Source organism: Chenopodium album, chromosome 3 (assembly GCF_948465745.1).
Source record: "Chenopodium album chromosome 3, dcCheAlbu1.1, whole genome shotgun sequence".
Taxonomy (NCBI): domain Eukaryota; kingdom Viridiplantae; phylum Streptophyta; class Magnoliopsida; order Caryophyllales; family Amaranthaceae; genus Chenopodium; species Chenopodium album.
The window spans coordinates 410,492-433,694 of NC_137836.1; the positions used below are offsets into that span (position 1 = coordinate 410,492).

A 23,203-nucleotide genomic window follows, 5' to 3' on the forward strand; every position below is an offset into this window, starting at 1 on the left:
CTACAAGCCCTCTTTTTCCCTAGCCATCCTTACCCCTTCTTGCAAACCTCCTTTAATTTAGTCGTCCCTACCCCTTCTTCCCCGCAACCACCATTAAAACCAACCTTCAATGTCTTTGAAACCTGAAATTAAAAAAAAAAAAAAAACCCCAAATCCAGAAATTGAAAAGGGTAAGGTTTTCAAGGGGGCCGAAGGAGGGTGGGCGGGATTTTGAGGGTGAGATATGGTGGGTGAGATGAAATTTGGCTAGAAATTGATAACTTGTTTGAGGGGTTTCGAAGTATTTGGGGCCGGAAATCAGAAAATTGATAATTTGTTTGAGGGGTGGCCGGAAATGGATGTCGAAAACGGAAGTGGGGGTGGTCCGATTGTGAGGGCTGCAAGAAGGGGTAAGGGATGGCTACAAGGATGGGTGCAGGGGTGGCGGTGGTCGAAAATTGGAAAAGGGAGGCGGAGGGGGTGGGTGGTGGTCGAAATTTAGTAAAGGGAGGCGGAGGGGGTGGGGATGGTCTAGTCAACGTCGGAATTAAAAGTCAACGGCAAGATTCCGGCAAGTGGTAGTTATTTACAACATTTTTTTAAAAAGAGGTAGTCATTTACAACATTTTTTTTAAAAGGTAGTTTTTCACAAAAAGTTGTATATAAAAGCTAGTTTTTCACAAAAAATCCTTATTATTATTATTATTATTATTATTATTATTATTATTATTATTATTATTTTTGTTTTATTCCTTTATTTTTGTAAAAAATATACTTTTTTTTTTATTATTATTATTTTTTAATTATTGCACCACTTGCTTTTTAAGGAAGCTTCACATTTATTGCAGGCTTTGCAGCATATTCATTTTAAGAAACAAAATATCTTTATTCACACTACAAACACCCAATATACCCCTTAATTTTAAGGCATTATTCTTTAGTTTATGTTTACATCACATGGATAATTTTGTATTTTTTACCTTTCTCTCTCTTCCTTTATCCCACTATAAAAAATGTGTTATCACCCTCTACGGTGCAATAATAAAAGAACGAAAAAAGTAAATAAAACCTAATAAGAAGGTGATACGTGTCATATTACCTTCTAAAACATATTACCAATTTCACAAATCGGTATAAGTCTTGTTTTGAGAAAATGGGGTATAAAGGTGGGATTGTTTCCATTGTACGCAAAGTTGAGATTATTTTGAGAAGATGAGCCAAAGGTAGAATTATTAGTTTTAATTTTTCCAAAAAAATACATGTTAATACTACCTCCATTTCATATTATTTGCAACGATTAAACATTTTTTCATCTCTACTATATGTCAAATCGTTGCAAATAATATGAAACGGAGGTAATATTATTTCTTTATCCTTATAGGGTTCCCAACCAAACTCGCTTATACTTTTTTTTTCCTCTCACGTTATTACTTTTTAATCCCGATCCTCTATCCCACTGTTGTCTTGGTCCGAATCCTCAATACTACTATTATTTCCTCTCACGTTATTAATTAAGTGTTTAATGATGAGCTAGCCAAGAAATTAGCTAAGAGGGTCACTATGTGTATTATTAAAAAGTTAGGTATCACTTTACAGAATAAAAATTTCCTTGTCACCATATAGAATTTTTGAAAATTGAGGAATACCCTATATATATATATATATCCCTCACAAAAACGCGAAAATTGATTTTAACAACCCCATAAAAAAAAGATTTTAACACCAGATAAATTTCCAAAAAATTGGTATTACCACCACTTAACAGTTTCCATCCAAAAATTCCGTTAAGTGTGGCCCACAGTAACACGTGTCAGCATTTTATTTGTTAAAAAAAAGAGAAATTAAAAAAAAAAAACTTAAAACTACCCCAGCCACCACCACAGCGCCACCCCTGCCTTCCCCCCAACTCACCACATCCCTCCCCGAAACTACCACCCGTGTCGCACCACCAGCCCTAACCCACCTGAACCCTCCCCCTCCCTTTCCCGCAACCGTAACGCCCCCAAAACCCACCAAACCCACCAGATTCGTGGCCGCTTTGGGGAATAAGGGTTTTAGGTTTGGTGGTTTTGGGGGGTGATACGGTTGCGGGAAAGGGAGGGGGAGGGTTAAGGTGGGTTGGGGGTGGTGGTGCGACACGGGTGGTGGTTTCGGGGAGGGCTGTGGTGAGTTGGGGGGAGGGCGGCGGTGGCGCGAGGGTGGCGCTGTGGTAGTGGCTGGGTAGTTTTAGTTTTTTTTTTTTCTTTTTTAAATTTTTTTTTCTTTTTTTGGCCAATAATAACACGACACGTGGTTTATGGACCCACTTAGCGAATTCCTAAACGGAATCAGTTAAGTGATGGTAATACCAAATTTTTAAAATTTATCTGGTGTTAAAATCCATTTTTTTATAGGGGTGTTAAATCAATTTTTGCGTTTTTGAGAGGTGTTAAAATCTAAAATTTCCATATATTAAAAAAGGCGTTTCTAACAACGTCCACGTGTCACGTAAACTCTCCTCACTACGCCACGTCACCCATACAACTACTCATAACGCCATGTGGCTCTCTCTTATATCATGCACTTATAATAATAAAAAAAATAGTTCACCACAAGATTTGAACTCACAACCTCTAATTCTAGAACTAATTGTCTTGCCACCAAATTATGTGATTTTTTATGTGATCTTTTGAATACAAAATATTAATATGTAACAAATGACAATATGAACAACAAATTTAATTAGAAAAAAATTGAATCATAAATTACAACATATATTACTAATCAGTTTCATGTAATAATCCCGGGGCATTGCCCGAGCCCAAAAACTAGTTGTTGAATTAAAAGTTGGATCAACAACTGATATTGGGCCTTGTGGACTCATGTCATGGGTGAGTGGAATTCTTTTTTGAAAATGTCACACATTTATAGCTTAAAATAAAAACACCAAAAAGAAGGAATTTGGAGCAAAAAAAGCCTCAATATATAAAGTGGCCGCGGTTAAAGTTTCAGAAATCTCCCATTTTCCTCCCCGCCACCTTTTTGTGCTGCTGCTACTACTGCCTTTCTTCCTTCCCTTTCTCTCTCTCTCTCTGTCCTCCACACCCAGATTCTCTCTCCTACACTCCTCTGCCTCCCGCTCTACTCATTTTTGGAGGTAAACCTTGTTTTTGTCTTTTTCATTTATATATACCCTCTTTCTTGCTCTAATTTAATCTAATCTAGGGTTTTTTTTTTTTTTTCTTTTTTTTTCTTTTGGGGTTTTCCCCCAAATTGATCTGCCTGCATGTCCCCTCCCCCTTTTATTCTCTTTATATCTCTATTTGAATGTATGAATCATTGATCTTTTGTGTGACAAATTTGTGTTTTTTTTAATTCAATTTAAAAAAAAAAAAAAACTTTATGCTCTCTAATCTAATTGGTGATATTGTCCTGTTTCTATGAGATTCAATCTTCCTGTGTTTTTAATTTTATTTTTAAGTAAATTTGGATTCTTTATTGAGATTGGTCTCTGTAAACAACCCTCTTCAAATTAAATCCTTCTTGAATCTCCATTTCCGGGTTTAAGCTTGAAATTTTATGAAGTTAAATTATTTGGTGAAATGGCGCTTATCTAGTTATCTGTATATACTAGTACTTAAAAGAATAAATTTCATTTTTGTAAAATTAATTGTAGTTAGTTTACAAATTGGAGTAATAAAAGCGATAGTGACATATTGCAGCTTAATGTCCGAATTCTTATGTTTTGATAGTTAAGGACTCCTATTGTAATTGGTAATGTATTGCGTTTGTTTGTTTTTTTTAGGCTTCTGTGAATTGTGATGTCGTGCAATTAGTTAATCGGTTTCTTTTCTCCGGAAATAGTATGGTAGGTATGGATGCACAAGAGATTCGTGAGAAATCAGTGGAAAAAGATAGTGTCTGCGAGGAGTCTTTAGAATCTTGTGCAAAGGCCAACGGAAGTGTATCATCTCACTTGAAAGATAGTGGTTCACCAACAACAAATGGTAGTGAAGGCAATGTAAAGGGAGTTGCTTTATGCCCAATTACACCCATTTCTTGCAGAAAAAATGGGGATTCTGTTTTTGTGACCAGCTCCCCATTGTCGGTTGAATCTCCTCAATTTCCAAATGTGGATGGCTTCAATTCCCCAATAAATGAAGAGGTTGTGGCTTTAGGTCTTGATGGTAGCCCTCGCACACCAAATGAGGGAGTTTTCGATCCATTTGCCCCAGGTCCTGATGAGATGCTTCTCGCTCCTATAGGTAAAAAGCATGTGAAAGAGTCTCGGAAAATTGTTGCTCGAAGGCTAAATTTTGATGACCTTGACAATTTTCTAGTATCAAAGGGTGATAACGAAAATGCAGATATATTGACAGAGAAGTTGTTGCTGGAGTCTGTTTATGAAACTCTTCTGGAAGCCATTATCTTGAAGCAGTCAGAGGAGTTTTTTGCTGAAAATCAGCATTTGGAATTGGAGAATCTTCATACACCAACCTCTCCACCTCCCCTGATGGGAGTTGCTGAGACATGCCCTGGAGCTCCTATGAAGGCTGCAGTCAATAAGTCAAGGATAATTGACGTGGCACTGTGCAGGAAGCTTGAATTTTAGTTACTTTCAGATGTTGGGCAGAGAAGCCTGGATTTTTATACTGACTTATTGTTTAATGCTCCACAGACGCAAGCATATCTGCACATACTGCTGACTCCAAGGGTTGCAAGTCGTTTACTGTTGTATGTGTATTCTAGATCCCTGTATGTTCACCTCTTAGTTTTAGTGATTCACCCTTTAGAGAGGTGTTAGATTATCATGCCCTTGTACAGCTGTTTCAGACAATCATTTTGAGCAAATATCTTCAAGTGCTTCAGTTCTCTTGGAAGTTTTCTTCTTTATTGTTATGGCCCTTGTAGGCTTCACAGCTTTGAACGTTAGTCTACTGTCTAAGTGTGTATTCAAGTTGCTGCATTTTTATGGCATTATTATCTGATATCATGGTATTTGAGTACACTAGAGTATAACTATGTAGGCGTTAGAATTACTTATGAAACACCAGCGTTAGAATTACTTATGAAACACCAGTGATAGCGGAGGCACAAGTTGAGATTGGTTGCCTTTCTCAAACATGGAATTTCTTATACAGAGTACCTCACTTGGCAGCATTGATGGTTGTCTTCTTCTCACATGTGATTTTTTATACCACTCTTGGCAACACATTTTTAATGTCATAGATTCTTGCTCTTATCATTCATAGGACATGCATATGTTACATAAAAGCTGCTTTTAAAAACCCGTGAAAAGGCACCATTTGTACACTTAACATGTTCAGAACATGGATCAAATTTCACAATAAGGCTAGTTGTTCATCCACCAAATATTTCTTTGCATACTGTAGCTGTTGGCCATACAGAAAAGACACACTGACTCCAAATGTAGTTGGTGCTTTTTACCTGAATTGTTTACTGAGTAAAACTACTACGGAGTACAAGAAAGTGAGATAATAAAGTCTAAAAGAGCGAAAGAATCATTAAAAACCAAAAAAGTTGTACTTATTATAAAGTATCAAACAAGTACGAGGTGCCAAGAACTGTAATTATGTTTTTATGTACAAAAGGGAACTGTCTCTCTATTTTAACAACATAAGGATAGCAGCAAAAGCTAACAGGAAGTCAAAATTTGTTGTGGTTCTTGCAGTCTTGACTTTTTATTTTCAGATCTGGAAATCCGATTACAATCTGGCAATCAGAGGCAGAGACGATATGCTTATGGAAGATTTTCAGAATAGTCACCCTGCCCGGGATCCTGGTTTTGGTTTCCAAGCGTAGCTCTCCGTCAGCTATGTCGCTGAAGAGGGATGTCAGTCCTGAATTCGCAAACCTATCAACCTCGACAGTAAGAAGGCAAATCAAAGTGGATGTACCCCTCGCAGGAATCAGCCCGGGATGAAGCTGAGTATCCCCAACCCGGTCCCCTTGATACAGCAATACACCCTCTCCTTGATCACTTTTGAAGCTGGCATGATTGCGGTTCTGAATCAGGAGAGTGAGGTTGAGAGTGATATTTAGCTCTACCTTTATGGCTGGGAAAGAAATCCTGGGAGCAACACCTTCCAAGGAAGCAGACGCCACCTGAGTCCTTGCAGGTTTAACCTTAAAAACCGTCACTCCTAAGATAATCCCTACAATTATTATTGCTAACAAGAGCAGAAGAGTGGCCAGAACAGCAAACTTACACCTCCTCCGTCTCTGTTTTGGATGAGATAGAGGCGGAGCCGTAGCGGTTTCCTGAGTGTTGAAAGTTTTCATTGAAGGAGCGTATACTCTATATGAAAAGGATGATCAAAGCACGAAATGGGAGTTAAATAAAGAGTTGTTTATAGATCGAGTACTAGATGAGAGTTTCAGCAGACAATGTGATGACATATACTCCTTGTGTTGTAATTTAGAGTTTGTAATCTAGTTATACAGGTAAAATACTGAAATTATGATTAAATGCTGAGCCTCAACTGCCCAGCTAACCAACTACTACCATACAACCCCGTCTTCTTAAATGCTGATACCCCACTGGAATGTATCTTGTGGGTGATTACAGAAAGCTGATGATTCGTGCAAACATAACTGCACTTTTTGGGTATCAAGTCACTTTCTTTGAATACCAAGTCTTCCTTTACTAGGAAATTCATTACTCAACAACCTAACTTGTATGTATGCGCTGTGTTGAGGTCAGAATTCACAACTTTGAGTTTCAACAAACACGGTTTTCTTGATTGCCAAATCGTCCGACTAATAACTACAGTACGAGTAGGCATCGAGCCATTTATTGCTCAAAATGCCAGTCTTTTACCGTAGTCAAACTTAAACAAATCTTACAGTACTAATTAATATGTTGATACCAAATTCAAATTGTATAGAGAGTAATTGCTGATTTATTTTTGGATGGGAGACTAAAACAAGTCCGAAGCCCAATATAATTGGTAAGAGATCGTTTGTTTGAAGGCATAAGTGAAACATCTCACAAGAGTCCTAACAACTTTAGAAAAGTAGGTTAGTAAAACTTGTTAGAAAGTAGCACCTCCTATGTTTGGTCGATTCTTCTTTCATTAAATTTAAGATAGACAGACAGATGATAATTATCACTGAAGCTGTCAGTATTAATTAACAAGTGCAAGGCAACTTATCTAAGATAGAAACTTGTTAATGCTGGTGAAAGATATCCTGGCCTACCTCGTCGAAATTAGAATCAATAATCAAATACGACAATTATCAATTAAAGATATTTCAATTACAGTACTAAAAAGATAATAATACAAGTATTAAAAAGGTGAAGTGAATACATGAATAAATATACGTGCGATATTCTGCTCCCTCAAAGTGGTCCTTCCATGTAACTAATGATCTATTAATTAATTAATTAATTACTCAGTCGCTAAGTAAAACAATAGACAAACCTAATAGTATCAAAATCGCAACCACTTTGATACCAAAAAAAAAAAAAAAATCAAGATAAACGAGTGTTGTAGGTGCAATCGGAGTCGGAAATAGATCGCGTGGAGACGGAGATATTGAGATTACAAGAAACAGAAGACACAACATGAATCTTTACAAACAATACCGTGACCTTGCCGGAGATGCGCGTACGCGTGGTAAGAGGCAGAGTTCCGGCAAGAAGGTCGGAAATGACAGCCTGAGAGTTGGACAGAAATCGATCGGCCATAAGAGTGAGAGTAAGGTTCATAGGCAGGGTCTCCCCAGCCGAGATCTGACCGGCGGGAATGGGAGCTTGTCCAACCATCTGACCCCTGTAATCCACAAAGGCGGAGCTATCAGAAAACTTGAGTCCGACCTTATTAGGATTCTTTACAGTAATGGAAGCATCGAGAGAGACGTTGAGGTGGACTTTCATTCTCAGGGCATCAAAGGATACGTCCATGTCGTGGAGGGAGACGGACTTCACGGTTGTCACTGGCCGCTTCGCCTTAAACACTGTGCCTCCTAATATTGAAATTAGTAATACCAACCCGATTACCACGCCCAACGCCACCAACCAACACCGTCTCCTCTTACGCCGCTTTTCATCCATCTTCAATATTCAATGTTCAATTTTTCATTTGCTTTCTCTTTCTCAATTTTTTATATTCTCCAATTTCGGAATTTTCTGTTTCTCTTTGTGTTTCCAATTTCCAACTCAGACGCCTCTCCTTCTATAACGCCACTAAACACTTTCCTAACTCGTTGTGAGGACTTAATTCACTATTCTTGTCCACTATGCCGACTTTCTCATTTCATGCATTCCTTTCCTTTTATAACCTCCCACCTATATCACAAAATATACTTTCCTTATTTATTTTTGGGAAATTGGAAATTAAAAATTCAACCTTTTACTAATTTTCCCTTAAAAATATTCAATCTTTTACTTATTCCATAAAAATTCAACATTTACCTCCCTATCTTCATCTAAAGATCCATTATCTATTGATGAAAGGTTTTTATAAGTTATATACCACGTGTCAGCTATTAATAGGTCTATTATTTTTTAATTATTAAAAAAAAATTAAAAGAAATAAAAATCTAAGCCCTTACCCCTAAAATACAAGCACAAGCCCCCGCCACCTACTCAAACACCTGACCACCAATCACGCCAACGACAACACCTTCCATCTCCAACACCGCACCTAGCAAGCAACCCCGATAGCTGCCGTACATCTCCTCCAACTCCACCATCACAGCCAACCAAAACCACACCAAAAAACGAAATGAAGGGGGCTTTGATGGGATAGGGTTGGTGAATTTGAGGTTTTTGTGGTGGGGGTGTTCGGTGGTTGATGTTTACTTTGGGTGGTGACTAGGTTGTCGGGGCTAGGGGTGTGATTTTCGGGGCCGAGGCTAGGTTTTCAATGCCTTCAAAATCGACGAATATTGAGTCGAAATCTTCCGATTGACGCGGTCGTTGGGAAGAGCAGTGAGGATTTCGGATTGAGGGCGGAATCGTAAGGTATGACAATGAGAATTGGGAGATGAAGAGGAGTGAGTTGAATCGATGAAGTCGCTAGTCAAGAAGAGGACGGCTTCGATGAATTCGTCGCTAGAGGAAGGGGAAGAGATGGATAAGACGTCGAGGAAGTGATCGGAGGAAGGTGTTTTCCGATGACGGTAGCAGGACACGCTGTTGATTTTCGTTTTAAGGAGAGAGGAGAAAGAAAGAGGAGGAGTGAGAAGGGAAAGTGTGAGAGAATTAAAACAAAAAAATCAATTTAATCTATTTAACAGGTTAAAAGTCAAAGGGATTTTTAGATGAAGATATGGGGTAGAGGTTAGATTTTTATGGGATAATCAAAAGGTTGGGTTTTTAAGGGCAGACGAGTGAAACTGTGAAGGATTCGATTTTTATTTGCATTTTTCCTTTATTTTTTATACCGTACATTAGGTATACAACTGAACTAGTCTACGCTAGGCTATAGCTTCTAGATAAGGCCCAACATAATGACATCCTTGTTACTCCCTTTGTGTTTTTAAGTGTTACACTTAAATCGACATCTATTAACTATTACTACAACAGAAGTCTGCTGACATCATCTTCTCTATCAAATGTATATGTGTCACTTTCTCATGAAAATTTTTCCCGCCAAATGCACTTATGATGTCATATATATTTTGTTTTTTTTATTTTTTGAATTGTTTTTTATTTTTATTTTTTTTAATCATTTTCATTTCAATATTTTGACTGTGTCAATAAATAAATAAATTTTATTTTTGGTTGGAATAAATAAATTGCTACCTAGAAATTGGCTTTCATTTTTATATTTTGTTACTCATGTAATTTATGATGATAGCTTCATATTTTTTATGATTTAATTTATAAGTATATACAATAAAATTATAAAATAAATAAAAGAAATAAGCTATTTTATTTCAAAAATTTTGTAATTTGTGCATCGCACGGGTCTAATCTAGTATAATTCTAAATAGATTAATTGACTTTTTAATATAAACAATAAAGTAATTTTGGTAGTGTTGACACTGAAATTTTTTAAATTATTAGGTGTCAGATATATGTAAATAAGGAGATTATATATAAAAAAAAAAATATAAGCTATTTATCTTCAACGTCTCGTAAAATATTTGATATTTTTCATGTTTACTACTCTTCTCCACTCTATATAAAGAGAGTCATTTCTAGGGTTTAATGGGGCTTAGATGGAACAAGTCACAAAGACCCCATCTCCTCCCACTACCAAACACTGTAGGTACATAGTATGGAATAAGCCGACAATGCTCCGTACTATTGATATGTCCATTTTATATAGTGTTTTACTCCCGTCCCTTGGTCATAATTGATAGTGTTTTTGGCTCTTTAAAACCACTTTTATTACTAATTGGTGTTTTTTAGTGTTTTCGTAGTTTTGGTTGACTTTTGTAGGGAATTGCACTTTTGGAGCATTTTCCCGGGATATTATGAAGTGGCTACGAGCATTGGAGGAGCACTACCAGTTTTCATAGCCCAGGGCCGGTTAGAGTCGTCAAACCGATGATTAAGGGCTCAGCATTTGAGATTTCGAGGCATTTGGACCGAGTATTCAAGACCCGGAGAGGAAATCCGGATTGGGCCGAAGAATCGGAGCCCAATCGAGAAGTCTAAGTTGCAAAGGAGTGTGGCCCGGCTGAAATAGGCACCGCCCGAAGGCGCGCCCGGCCGAGCGAGGAAGATTACCTTGCGCCCGAGTTCGCGCCAGGCCGGGCGCGAGAGATGCCCATAATGGAAAAAAGGCGGGCCCGGTCGGGCAGCCCTTCGCCCGATTGGGCACGAGATTTTGAGGAGTTTTATTCAGCGGAATTTCTTAGTTTTAATTAGGAGTAATTATTTTTGTATAAATACGATTTAATTTTTTTTGTTTTAGTACTTCTTCTCTCAGATTTTCTTTCTCTACTTAGTTTTAGATAATTTTCTCTCTCTACAACTTTGTTCTCTTGTTAAAGGACCAACTCAACAAAAAGCTTAAGCTTATGGTTGAGGCCCAGGAATATGTTTTATACTCTATCACTCCCCCTCACATGAAAGGCCCTTTGGGCTTGAAATGTGGATGCAACACAGGCCCACCCATACCTGGTGCGAATTAATTCCACTTTGAAGGAGAGGCGGATGAGATTCGAACCCGTGACCTTTGTGTCACGCTGGCTCTGATACCATGTTAGAGGACCAACTCAACCAAAAGCTTAAGCTTATGGTTGAGGCCTAGGAATATGTTTTATACTCTATCATCTCTACTTAGTTTTTAATTCAACTCTTTAATTTCGATTACTTTGGTAACGATTTCTTCTACTTTGATTTCAGTTATTTACTTTGTTTCTTTCATCATGTTTTGTTTAATTGCTTTGATTAGTTTAGTTTTAACTATGTCTGAGTAGTTTTCTTTCTAGGGTTTGTGTGGATCCATAAATAATATGAAGGGGTAAATTATTGTTGTTGATTATCAATGCTTGATTAATTTCCTATTGATTCATTTAATGCTCTGCAACTAGATTAGCGCTGGTCTTTTATGTATGAGTTACGCAATATTAATTCGAGATTCGAGAGATGAGAATTGATATTTAGGCTTAGTTTTAATAGGGAGGTTAATTTATAAATGGTTAAGTCGAGATTCGAGAGATGAGATTTAATACCGGTAGATTAATTCTGTGATTGTAATACGTAGCGAAAGCCATTTATGATCTGATTAATAATTGATGCATTGATGATTGATTATTATGTCTTACCCTAGAATGTTATTTATTGGTGAAACCTATGCCCTAGGCCTTTATTCATTGATTTCTCTTTACTCTTAATCTTAGTAGTTTAGTTTCCTTTCCATATTATTAATTTATTACTTAATACGTAGTAATTTAGATTGCTTTAATTGATTAGGAATAGAAAAACTAGTTTCCCTGTGGATTCGACCCTACTTCCCTATCTACATTAGTTAGAGGATTTAGGAATTACTTTTGATTAGGTGATACGACTTTATCCTGTCAAATATAAACATATCAAAACCCTAATCGTACCCTTTGGAGAGAGTACTCAAGACATCTACGAGAGTTGTAACCCACAAATTATCAATGAAATAATTGTTCCCATATATTTTCTACCTCTTTATTTGTATATTGCAGGTATGAATTTTTATGGTGTACAAATTAGCACGCTCGGCGGGACAATTTTCGCTCTTTATCTCCACTCTCCAAATTTCAAAACTCGTAGATTTAATGGGGGCATGTCAAATTTTCTTTCAAATTCTATAGGAAAGTTTCGAGACCAAGTTGCATCCGATGTCAAATCTCCATAAGAAGTCTCGAGGGGGCATTTGTTGGCACCGAAATTTGTTATTAATTATTAGGTGTCAGATATAAGATAATATAATAAAAAAAAATATAAGATAGCTATCTTCAAGATCTTGTAAAATATTTAATAGCTTTCTTGTTTACTACTCTACGACACTCTATATATAAAGAGAGTCATTTCTAGGTTTTAATGGGCTAAGATGGAATAAGTCACAAAGACCTCATCTACTCCCTACAAGACTTAGATGGAACAAGTCACAAAGATCACATCTCCTCCCTACTAAGCTAGTATGAAGTAAGCCGACAAGGTCTCGTACTAAAAACATATCAAAACTCCAACCCTTAGGAGAGAGTAATCGAGAGATCTATGAGAGCTGTAACTCTACAAATTATCAATGAAATAATTATTTCTGTGTATTTTATAGCCTCTTTATTTGTATATTGAAGGTTTGAATTTTTATGGTTTTCAAGTAGTTGGGGTTTTACAAACAAAAAAAAAAAAAAAAAAAAAGAAAATGACCTTAATTGAAAAGGAATGTATGTGTGAGAAAAACAACTATATAAATAAGAAATAAAAAAAATGATGAACAAATTTAACTTCAGAAAGTGTTAATAGAATAACAGTATCAATTTGAGAACACTCTCCAAAGTAGATAGCAGACAATCTATCCATAGTACCAGTCATTTGAGCTGTTCGGTTCGAGTTATTTCAGATTGATCTTTCGGCTCGGTCTCCCACCCATAATCATTTAGTAGAGGGGAAGTGTTAGGCAATTGGCTGTTGCCATTTGTTGGAGATATTTTTTCTAACTTCAGTTTTATGCTTCAAAAAAAGATTCATCTCCTTGAATTAATTGTGTAATGGTTAGTAAATCAATGCAATTTTCCATTTTAAACCTTGTTAACTACTCCCTCTGTTGCATAATGATGTTCATGTTTGGAATCATTGACTTTTTAAAAATAAGAGAGAATCTTCTAAATTTCTCTTAATCTATAAGAACAAATATAGAGTCATGTGGGATCTAGTTTGATTTGTCTTGATGAGTAGATTATTAATATCTAACTTTTATAATTTTTGCTAGTGTGAAATTAAAGATATTTACGGTCAAAGATGGGTCAAAACTTGCATCGATTTCCGCAAACAGGAACATCATTTTGAAACAGAGGGAGTAATACTAATTGTCATCTTTTTTTTTTTTTTTTTTTTTTTAAAAAAAATTTAATTTAATTTTTATTAGAGAAGAGAGAAAGAAAGCATGGTACCAATGCTTGATCCTTGGACCTAGACTTCAGAGATTTCTTCTCCTACCACTAGTCCACAACTCCAAGAGGGAAGCTGGTGACTTGTCATTCTTTTGTCACCGTCTTTAATTGAGGCTAATTGATTATTGTAATCCTTAATTGAGGATAATTGTTGGCCTTCCATATTTTGATTTCCTTAATTAATACTTCGTATAAGATTCTTCCTTTGAAAAAGGAGAAAGAAGAGAAATCTCCTAAACTACGCAAAATATAAACTCGATCTTGTTTTTTGAGCAATATTAGACAATTTTCTCAATCTTAATTCCAGATTTCCAGAGAGGGAGAGCCGTGTATCCCCGAAAGTTGATTGTCAAGAGTTCGTATGGCTAGTAGAAAATTCTAATATGTTAATTATTGTATGTACACTTGCAATTCGGACATCAACCTTATGTCGCAAAAATGATAGGAGTTAAAGTTTATAAATTATCAGTGTCTAAAGAGGGTGAAGTTTCTATAATAAAATCACGAGGACTTAGCCTACTTTTGTATACAATGTCAAAAATGTTAAATTTTAGTAGTAAAACGCATATGGGTTGTGCACGAGGTTCGTTTATAAAAGATGGGTGAAGCCTGATAGGGCTGACAACAAGATTTTTTTGTAAGATTGGGCCAGTTGAACATAACATGTGGGTCTATATGGCGGCTATGGGCCAAGCTGCTATGACGGTTGGTAGTGGAAAAAACGGGAAGACGAAGACGTAGTTACATCTACATGGGATTTGTTCAACACATTGGGATGTCTGTCAAAACTCAGTCACTCCTATTTGCTTAATAATTCATAATATACTCCTATCAATTATTAAAATCCTTGATCGACTGAGTTTATAGCATTGGAGAAGAGAAGAGAAGAGAAGAGAAGAGAAATCACAAGATTCCTTTCAAGTGTTTTAGAAGGCAACCGAAACCGCAGGTACATTTATTTAATTGCGGAGTAAAGTCTGTTCCTTTTTCCCAAGACTTGTTATTTTAGTCACGGAATACATATTTCCTTTTGAATTAAGATTTATTTCCAAACAAACAAACAAACCCCAGTTGATTTTAATGTTTGTATAGATTTAGAGTTTGAATTTGGGTTTTGATATCAGATGATGTTGACACAAGTTTTGACGGGGACGGAAGGAGGAGGCCAATCTATGTTGTCCACCATCAAAATCGCCGTCCTTCCCATTGCAAAGGTGTTTACCATGTGCTTCCTGGGATTTCTTATGGCCTCTAAGTATGTTAATATCCTTCCTTCTAATGGCCGCAAATTGCTCAACGGGGTCGGTATTTTTTATTATTTTTTTATTCTCTTTTTTGGGTTTAATTTTGATCATACTACTCATTTTCTGTTTCTGATTGCAGCTGGTTTTTACTCTGTTGCTCCCCTGTTTGATATTCTCCCAATTAGGCCAAGCTATTACTCTCCAGAAAGTGATTGAATGGTCAGATACTTAATTCTTCAATTCGTAGGACTTTTCTCAATTTGTAGTATTTAATCTCAACTACTTATGCAGGTGGTTCATCCCTTTCAATGTTATCCTCGCTACTATTTCTGGCTCACTCATCGGCCTACTCGTCGCCACCATTGTCCGCCCTCCATACCCCTACTTTAAGTTCACAATTGTGCATATTGGAATTGGAAATATTGGCAATGTACCCCTTGTCTTGATTGCTGCTTTGTGTAGAGACAAGGCTAATCCTTTTGGCGATTCAGACAAGTGCAGTCAAGATGGAACTGCCTATATTTCATTTGGCCAGTGGGTATGTTTTAGTTTTTTTGTTGTGCACACATGCTGGACTTACTTCCTGAATGCCGGAATTTAACCTATAATTTAATAATTAAACTTTCCTGGAATTCAATTGTTCAAAAAGTTTAGATACTTGTCTGTCATATAGGTCTCTCTGTGAATGAATATACTGATGTTAATGATACTTTTCATTTGTTATTGCATATATGCATTTTTTTTGTAAAGCATTACACCTTGTAGTTTATCTGATAACTTAATGCATTACAACTATGCTTGCTATTGCTATATGATACCAGTCCAGAATTATTGAAGTGATAGTGATCCCTTGTTTCCCGCTTTACTTGTGTTTTTTTCACTAGCTTATTTGAGCAAAATTAGCTTATTTGACCAATATTAGCTTATTGACTATTAAATAAGCTAATTAAGGGTGTTTGGCGGGAAGCTTATTTAAAAAGCTTATTCCACAAATAAGCTCTTTTTCAAAAAGCTCCTAAAAGCTTATTCAATTCTTATGGTGAAATGACACTGATACCCCCATATAATTAAAAAAAAAAAAAACTATATGAATCACCTGCCCCACAATTAGCTTATTGGTCATTTCACATAATCAATTAGCTTTAAACAAGCAGCTATTTACCAAAAACTTTTCTACAATAAGCTAATAAAATAATTTAGTCAAATCAGTTTATACAATCATCTAGTTAAAATCAGCTAACACAATCAGCTTTTAGCTTTTCTCCAAACACGACCATAAGTATTACCTTATTTCTTTTCAGCGCCTTTTTGAATTTTGAAGTCTAGCTGTTTTCCTTGTTTTCTAGGTTGGGGCAATCGTCCTGTATACATATGTATTCCAAATGCTGGCACCCCCTCCTGAAGGTACCTTTGAAGTTGAAGGTGGACATCTTCCTATCAAAAGTCAACAGCACAGTGGAAGTGAAACACCAGAACAAGCTCCTTTGCTTCCTAGAGATCCAGGGCCATTGACATCACATGTGTCACAGAAAGGAAAGGCAAGAATCCTTCTACTTTTCCTATATTTTAAAAGTTGTAACTCTGTGTTTAGGACTTCAACATAGTGAATGTTTGTTGATTGATAGATTTTAATGTCCCTGCTTCACCTACATTTATTTGACTGATTCCATTCTCTTAATTATACGTTTGTTCAATATATTTCCTCCTTCCGCTGTTTTTCATTGATTTATGTTAAATAGTTTGTTGACTTAAGTCTCAATGACTATCACTCTCCACTTATTGTCCATTGCTTTAATCTTTTTCCAATACGGATATCAAATCTTTTTGATGTTTGCACTATTTGAATTCAAGTAAACTGTGAATTTGGTGTTGACAATCAGGCTATAGTCATTAAGAACTTGAATTTGTGTTTTTTAATCATGCTGAAATTCTGTTTTCCCTTAGCTCATAATCTTGACTTGCTAATATGTATAGAAATTGTGTTTGATTTTTTGTGAATTCAAGCTTTATTGTAGGTAAAATCTTCTGGAATTACTGAGGGGTTTATAATCTTAACTTTATAAATCAGCAACTTACTTTGAAAAGGGTAACTAAACCTTTTTCAGAAGTGCTAAGATTATTTGGGATTGGATTGTTGAATCCACTACACCTTTTTGGCTGCCATTAAGTGATAACTCAAGTCTTTGGAGTCTCTTTAGGTTCTCTTTAGTAAACCTGTGCTAAGAATATATAATTAATCTTCCTATCAAGTTTAGAAATGCAGACTTCAATATATAGTCTCTGAAAACTGCTTGAGTGTTCATCTTTTGGATAGGGCATGTTCGGAATAGGAAAACTTTTTAGGGGTTAATTGAGCCGTGAACTTGTGGTAGATGGGATGAATCAGTGGTGATTGAAGGAGGAAGAGATGAGGAATTTTTTTAATCCTCATTTAGGGGGTAAATCTTTAAGGAATGGTGAATAGGGGTGGATATGAGCTGAGTTAAGAGGAGCCTTCAGCTTTATTGAATCAAGAACTTAAACCACATAGATGAGCTCGAACTCAGTTCGAAGGGTATGGTAAAATTAGGGTATGCCCATCCCTAGCGGTGGGGAAATGTTACCTTCATTTAAAGGTAACAATATCCCGATGGACCCCACCTCATCCTCCTTTTGGAACCATCTCCATCCATCTTCCATCTCTTCATTTGTCATCCTGGAACTTCATTTTCATCCTTTTCTATCGCTTTGCAGAGATAGTAATGTCAAACATTCTGATTATGCATGTCAAAAATTATGCACGGGAGGAATACAAGTCTCTCATATGCTAGTGAGTATCTAGTCTCATGTCTTTATGACAATTTCTGATATCTAATTGTATACAAAATCTACATTTTTCCTTTCACATGCATTATTTTCTTCTTCCCTAACACAATTATCCTGATCTACTTGACTGATGGGATGACTGTCTCAGCATACGTTTTGAATCAGTAACTGAGAAAACGGGGTAGTTATCTATACAACCTGTTGAATCACAAAGGAAGGACAAGTGCTTGTGGACAACTATCATAAGTCCAAATGCAAGAATTGTAACTAGTCTCATGTCTTTATGACAATTTCTAGTCTCATGTCTTTATGACAATTTCTGATATCTAATTGTATACAAAATTTACATTTTTCCTTTCACATGCATTATTTTCTTCAATTATCCTGATCTACTTGACTGATGGGATGACTGTCTCATCATACGTTTTGAATCAGTAACTGAGAAAACGGGGTAGTTATCTATACAACCTGTTGAATCACAAAGGAAGGACAAGTGCTTGTGGACAACTATCATAAGTCCAAATGCAAGAATTGTAACTGAAAATAAAAAAATGGTGACTGTGGGGGACTAGGGGTTTTTTTTCCAATTTTTACTGAGATTGCTAAAAATTATAAGTAATACAAATGATGAAGATTTACATTTGCTTATCACCTATATTTAAAGTTGACTCAGAATTGTCTCCCAGATACTGAGAGATGTACTGCTTGTTTTCTTTTATTCAAGAATTGTAATGGCTCGTGCAATTTAGTGTTCATCCATCTGAATTTAGGAGATGCATCTGCAAACAAAGTCTACAGTAGCGATACTCTCTCTATTTGTACTAAGCTTCAATTTGTTTGATGCAGGTCAAGGAGTTCCTGTTGTTCATATATGATAAATTAAAGCTCAAACAGCTCATACAGCCTCCTATTATTGCTTCTGTAAGTATATTATACCTATCTGCCTACGTTAAGCATTAAACTTGCAAATGTTGGTCATTTTTGTGCATCAACGTGTCCCCTCTCCCCCTCTCCCACTCTTTCCTTTACACGCGCGTGTCAAATGTAAAAGTGTAATTCATGCTTAGTAATCGATGGAAATGACTACCTCGTGGAATGATACTAATATGTCAGTAAAATTCAATTTGATGTTATATTCTGATATCTTTGTCCCTAGAACTTGTTTACTGTTTGTCGATCATGAAATTAAGTCTCACGTCCCTCATTGAGTCATTTCAGGAGGGTAGCTGGAAATTGCTGACTTTTTGGGGAAGTGGGACTACGTTAGTCCTTGTGATTATTTCAATTGAACCTCCCTATCTATAAGTGCAGCCAATAAATTATCCATGACAACCTGATCAACAAGTAAAATGCCAAGTTCATCCTCTTGCAAAGAGAGCCTTTAGTACCTTATACAATTGATAAACCCCAATTATTTTCTGCTGGAATAGTAGCCTTTTCCATAGACAATGCCAACTTATCAATACCTACTGAAACATAAGAAATAAAGAAAAAGCATAGCTATACTTGAAAGTGCCATAGACAATCCATGCACTTTGGCTCTTAACATATCAATCTAGCTGGTTTACCTATACGCCTCACTTCATCAACTCAATATCACTAACACTATGGATAACAATAGTGAAGGGAAAGGGAGGGGAAGGAAAATGAGGGAAGGGAAAGGGAGGTGGGGGGGAGGGAGAAGGAGACCTTCCATTTTCCTTTCAAATTTCTCCAATAATAGAGGGATTTGATTTAGTAAAAGCGGAAGGAAAATGGATCCCTCCAATTCCCTCCCCTTCCCTCCTTACATTATATATCCAAACAAGGGAGTATGCATCCCTCTACTTCTCTTCTCTTCCTTTCCCTCCATTTCTCTCTATCCAAACATAGCGTAAGGGCCTTTATGTGATTGTATAGTGGTCGTAAAGGGTTCCAAACAAAGTTTTATGACCTCCGGATGCATCCTCCACCATCACTTGAGTTTTCAATAAGGGGCCTCAATATTTTCAAAAAAATTCCGATTTCGTGTATTATAGCCTTTAGATTTAGCCTCTAGAGAACTTTTTCAGACCTACAAGGTTAAGCATCGTGGTTTTTCCTAGGTTTTCTACTTGCACCACTAGCCTTTACGTGATCGATAATGAGCATATATGGTTCCAAACAAAATTTTATGACCCCAAGATACATCCTTTACCATCACTTGAGTTTTTGACACCAATTCGTGAAATCTTGTTCAATTTCATGTATATACCCTTTAATTTTGGTATCCGGAGAACATTTGTAGACATAGCAAGGGTAAGCATCGAGGTGTTTCTTGGGATTCCCAAAGGACCTCAAGAGGCCTACTAAATGTGCGGGATTTTATTAATTCATGCATTTGCCCATGACTTTGCTTTCTTTGTAATCACGTCTTAAGATGCATGCCTTGCCTTAAAGAGGGGCTCTTTGGAGTATCATTTACTGATGGGTTACTTTTGTTGTCTAATGTTGTCTTTTATCTCTAACGTCTTGGTATTGGGTCCACTCTTCTATTAGCACAAATATGAGGACCCTTCTATAATATCAAGGATTCTAAAGGCGAAGTAATTTTGTGAGCTACGATTCCTCTTTCTATTGAAGGTAGTTAAACTACTCTAGAAGATTAACAATCTCTTTATGTTGAAAGAAGGATGGCCTTCTTTATAGGTCATCGAGCGAACCATTAAGGTTTAAGGGCCTTACCATGACTTGCCTTGTCTAGGCCATGACTTGTCCTAAGGCAAGCCAGGATGCTACCCTCTATTGTTACAAGTAGGTGTTTTATGCCTTGGTCTCATACACATGCCCTGTGTTTGTGTATGCCTCATGCCAGGATAGCAGCAACATTAGTAGCGCCCAAGGTCCTTGTGCCTTGGCCCTCATACATAGTAATTTCTTTCGCACACACGGCATGGTGCTACCCTTTTTTTTTTTTAGCTAATTATAGTTGGTTTTAGGGGGGACAAATTGAAATGATATCATGCTAAATCTTAACAGATCGTGCACCGTGTATTTTATTCCAATTGCTTCCTTTATATAGGGTTATTCGACTAACACAAACCCTTATAAAAACTAAAGATAATGCGAATAATAATAAAAATAATACTATGCTCATATAATAATAATGATGTCAATCAACCTGTGTAATATACCAAATGTAATGCCGACGTGCTAATAAATTACACCCCATATCTAAAAAATCAAACTAAATCGATTATCTTGAGTCTCTTTATTGCATCCACACCAAAAACTTGCAAGATTGTCGTATACATAAAAATGTTAGTACTTCCGCTCAACTTTAGACACACATGCCCACACACATCGACACAAGCAAAGAAACAATAAAAATAACTTGGGTATCTTAGGGCCTGTTCACTTCAGCTTAATTTCAGTTTAGTTCTATTTAGCTCTTAATTTCCTTCTCTCATAAAATATTCATTTCAATTCAATTCAACTCAGCTCAGCTCCAATCAATTGATTTCAGCTCAATTGAGTAGGCCCTAACTCCTTAACCCCAAATATTGGGTGTGTTCTTAGTTTGTTGATTTTGGATTGTAATTATATCAAAAACTTGGGTATGTTACTCCTTACTTCCAAAAATTGGGTGTTCTTAGTTTGTTAACTAGTTCTTTGCCAGAGCAACGCTCGGATATTCAGAAGAAAAAATTACTTTTATAAATCACTATATAAGTTTGTACGAAGAATCTATTTATGATATCAAAGTATTGATCATTATAGATTAGATACGATAATGTAGAGTACTTATTACTATGTTATGAATTTGAAATTGAGTTAAAATCCTTTGTTTAGTAGTACAACACATTTTATATATTAACGATTGAAGGTTCAAGGGAATATACATTTTTATACATTAACAATTAAGAAAATATTTTATTTGTTTAAGTTGTTATTATTGTTCAATTTTTTAGGTTGTTTAGGCTGCATATTCTCTCTTTGTTTATTTTTATTTTATTTTTTATTATCAACTATCTTATTTTTGTAAGTAAAAAAAAAAAAGGGGGTTTTGAAGGGAAAAAAATTTATTGTGAACGTGACGCGTGTACTTTGGGGATTATGCGGGTGATTACTTATTTACTTCAGTATATACAATTGATTTTAAATTGTAATTATTATATATTTTTTTTTCCATCAAGAGTTGTTTGGTCATAACTCTAGTTGATGTTTTTTAAATATTATTTTCATGCTGCAGGTGTTGGCAATAGTATTTGGCTGTGTGCCTTTCTTGAAGAATTTAATCTTTACAAGTGATGCTCCTCTATATTTTTTCACTGACAGCTGCATGATTCTTGGGTAAGCTTGTTAATCTCTTTTCTATTAATTTCAAGGAAAATTTATTGGTATGATAATATCAGCTTCATATTTTTATTGATCGAAGATTGTTCTATAATTAGTTTCACATTTGTCCCCCCCCCCCCCCCCCCCCCCCCCCCCCCCCCTTTCTCCTTAATATGTAACATGGAATAGTAACTAATGAAATGAAAAATAAAACCTCTGAAGAAAGGTGTTTAAATGAATATGTATTGCAGCTTCTAACAATAACTCAAGAAAAGTTTATGCTCTTTATAAAAAAATAGGGGGTTGTTAGTTGTTACACAACAATTCTTACATTTGATTTATTTTTTTTTTCCCTAGGGAGGCTATGATTCCATGCATTTTGTTGGCATTGGGAGGCAACCTTGTGGATGGTAAGCTAACTTTTTGCAAGTTCTGCAATTTGCTGATCATTTTCTTAGTGGTGGTTCTAAGTGCGGGCCTGTCTTCTTTGATTTTAGTTCCAAGGAAATAGAGGATCAGAACTGAGTAGTTGTGTTGTACATGCAGGACCTGGAAGTTCAAAACTTGGTTTTAGGACAACTGCTGCTATAGTTTTTGGGCGGTTGGTGTTGGTACCCCCAGCAGGGCTTGGCATTGTGACTCTGGCTGATAAGTTGGGCTTCCTTCCTGCTGGTGACAAGATGTTCAAATTCGTGCTTCTCCTTCAGCACACAATGCCTACTTCTGTACTTTCAGGTACTTTTTTGTAACAAATTTTAGTACACTACATTACAGCAGTTGTTTATTATTTTTCAGCAGTGACAAAAATCTTACTGCCACACTTATTAGTTTATTGACTTGTTAGTGGTCATGCCTATATACTCAATGTTTTGTAGGTGCTGTGGCGAACTTGAGAGGATGTGGGAAGGAATCAGCTGCAATACTGTTCTGGGTTCATATATTTGCAATTATTTCAATGGCTGGATGGATTGTGCTATACATTCACTTACTCTTCTGAGAATTCAAGATGTCTTTCTTTGCCGAATGCTATCATTTTTTGAGATCAACTAAATTGGAGAGTTGAGATAATATATGCCTTGTACAACTAAATTTACAAGTCTTGTTGGATCCATCCGTGATCGCTGGAAACAGCAAATAGAGAAGACTTTGCTCATTGTTCAGATGATGCTTGGCTGCTAATGGTTTTGGAAAAGCAGCTTTGTACATATGATGCTGGTTATGCCTATGTATACTTTAGTTCAATTACTTGTGGTTATGTCAATTATGATTAAATCTTTTTGAAATTCATTAATTTATATCTATATTCAGTAAATTGATTGATTGATTGATAT

The 23,203-nt window shown here is 36.2% G+C and overlaps 4 protein-coding genes across 5 annotated transcripts; 2 read left to right on the forward strand and 2 right to left on the reverse strand.

The window, feature by feature from the left end:
* The first annotated feature begins 2,918 nt into the window (after positions 1-2,918).
* On the forward strand, positions 2,919-4,951 carry LOC145609588 (unknown protein 1-like). 2 transcript variants are annotated; one of them, XM_081665048.1, is made up of 2 exons: positions 2,919-3,115; positions 3,764-4,951. In XM_081665048.1, the coding sequence occupies exon 2, from the start codon at positions 3,824-3,826 to the stop codon at positions 4,568-4,570; it is 747 nt and encodes a 248-aa protein (XP_081521174.1). In that variant the 5' UTR covers positions 2,919-3,115; positions 3,764-3,823; the 3' UTR covers positions 4,571-4,951. The 2 variants fall into 2 exon arrangements, with proteins under 2 accessions (XP_081521174.1, XP_081521169.1); XM_081665043.1 differs by having other exon boundaries at positions 2,921-3,115; positions 3,823-4,951.
* Positions 4,952-5,625: 674 nt separating this feature from the next.
* On the reverse strand, positions 5,626-6,261 carry LOC145621606 (uncharacterized). Its single transcript, XM_081676336.1, has one exon. It carries the CDS (start codon positions 6,259-6,261, stop codon positions 5,626-5,628), a length of 636 nt encoding a protein of 211 aa, XP_081532462.1.
* A 954-nt stretch (positions 6,262-7,215) lies between these two features.
* On the reverse strand, positions 7,216-8,199 carry LOC145609602 (uncharacterized). Its single transcript, XM_081665056.1, has one exon. It carries the CDS (start codon positions 8,033-8,035, stop codon positions 7,454-7,456), a length of 582 nt encoding a protein of 193 aa, XP_081521182.1. The 5' UTR covers positions 8,036-8,199; the 3' UTR covers positions 7,216-7,453.
* A 6,058-nt stretch (positions 8,200-14,257) lies between these two features.
* LOC145609612 (protein PIN-LIKES 6-like) lies at positions 14,258-23,155 on the forward strand. Its single transcript, XM_081665066.1, has 10 exons — positions 14,258-14,476; positions 14,652-14,828; positions 14,911-14,990; positions 15,063-15,309; positions 16,118-16,309; positions 18,423-18,497; positions 21,787-21,887; positions 22,230-22,282; positions 22,419-22,607; positions 22,748-23,155. Exons 2-10 carry the CDS (start codon positions 14,652-14,654, stop codon positions 22,867-22,869), a joined length of 1,236 nt encoding a protein of 411 aa, XP_081521192.1. The 5' UTR covers positions 14,258-14,476; the 3' UTR covers positions 22,870-23,155.
* The last annotated feature ends 48 nt before the right edge of the window (positions 23,156-23,203 follow it).

Coding starts and splice junctions, on each gene's coding strand:
- LOC145609602 (XM_081665056.1), bottom strand. CDS start 8,035: ATGGATGAAAAGCGGCGTAAGAGGAGACGGTGTTGGTTGGTGGCGTTG.
- LOC145621606 (XM_081676336.1), bottom strand. CDS start 6,261: ATGAAAACTTTCAACACTCAGGAAACCGCTACGGCTCCGCCTCTATCT.
- LOC145609588 (XM_081665048.1), top strand. CDS start 3,824: ATGGTAGGTATGGATGCACAAGAGATTCGTGAGAAATCAGTGGAAAAA.
- LOC145609612 (XM_081665066.1), top strand. CDS start 14,652: ATGATGTTGACACAAGTTTTGACGGGGACGGAAGGAGGAGGCCAATCT. Junction 16,310..18,422: donor ATGTGTCACAGAAAGGAAAG/GCAAGAATCCTT, acceptor TGTTTGATGCAG/GTCAAGGAGTTCCTGTTGTT. Junction 22,283..22,418: donor GGGAGGCAACCTTGTGGATG/GTAAGCTAACTT, acceptor TTGTACATGCAG/GACCTGGAAGTTCAAAACTT.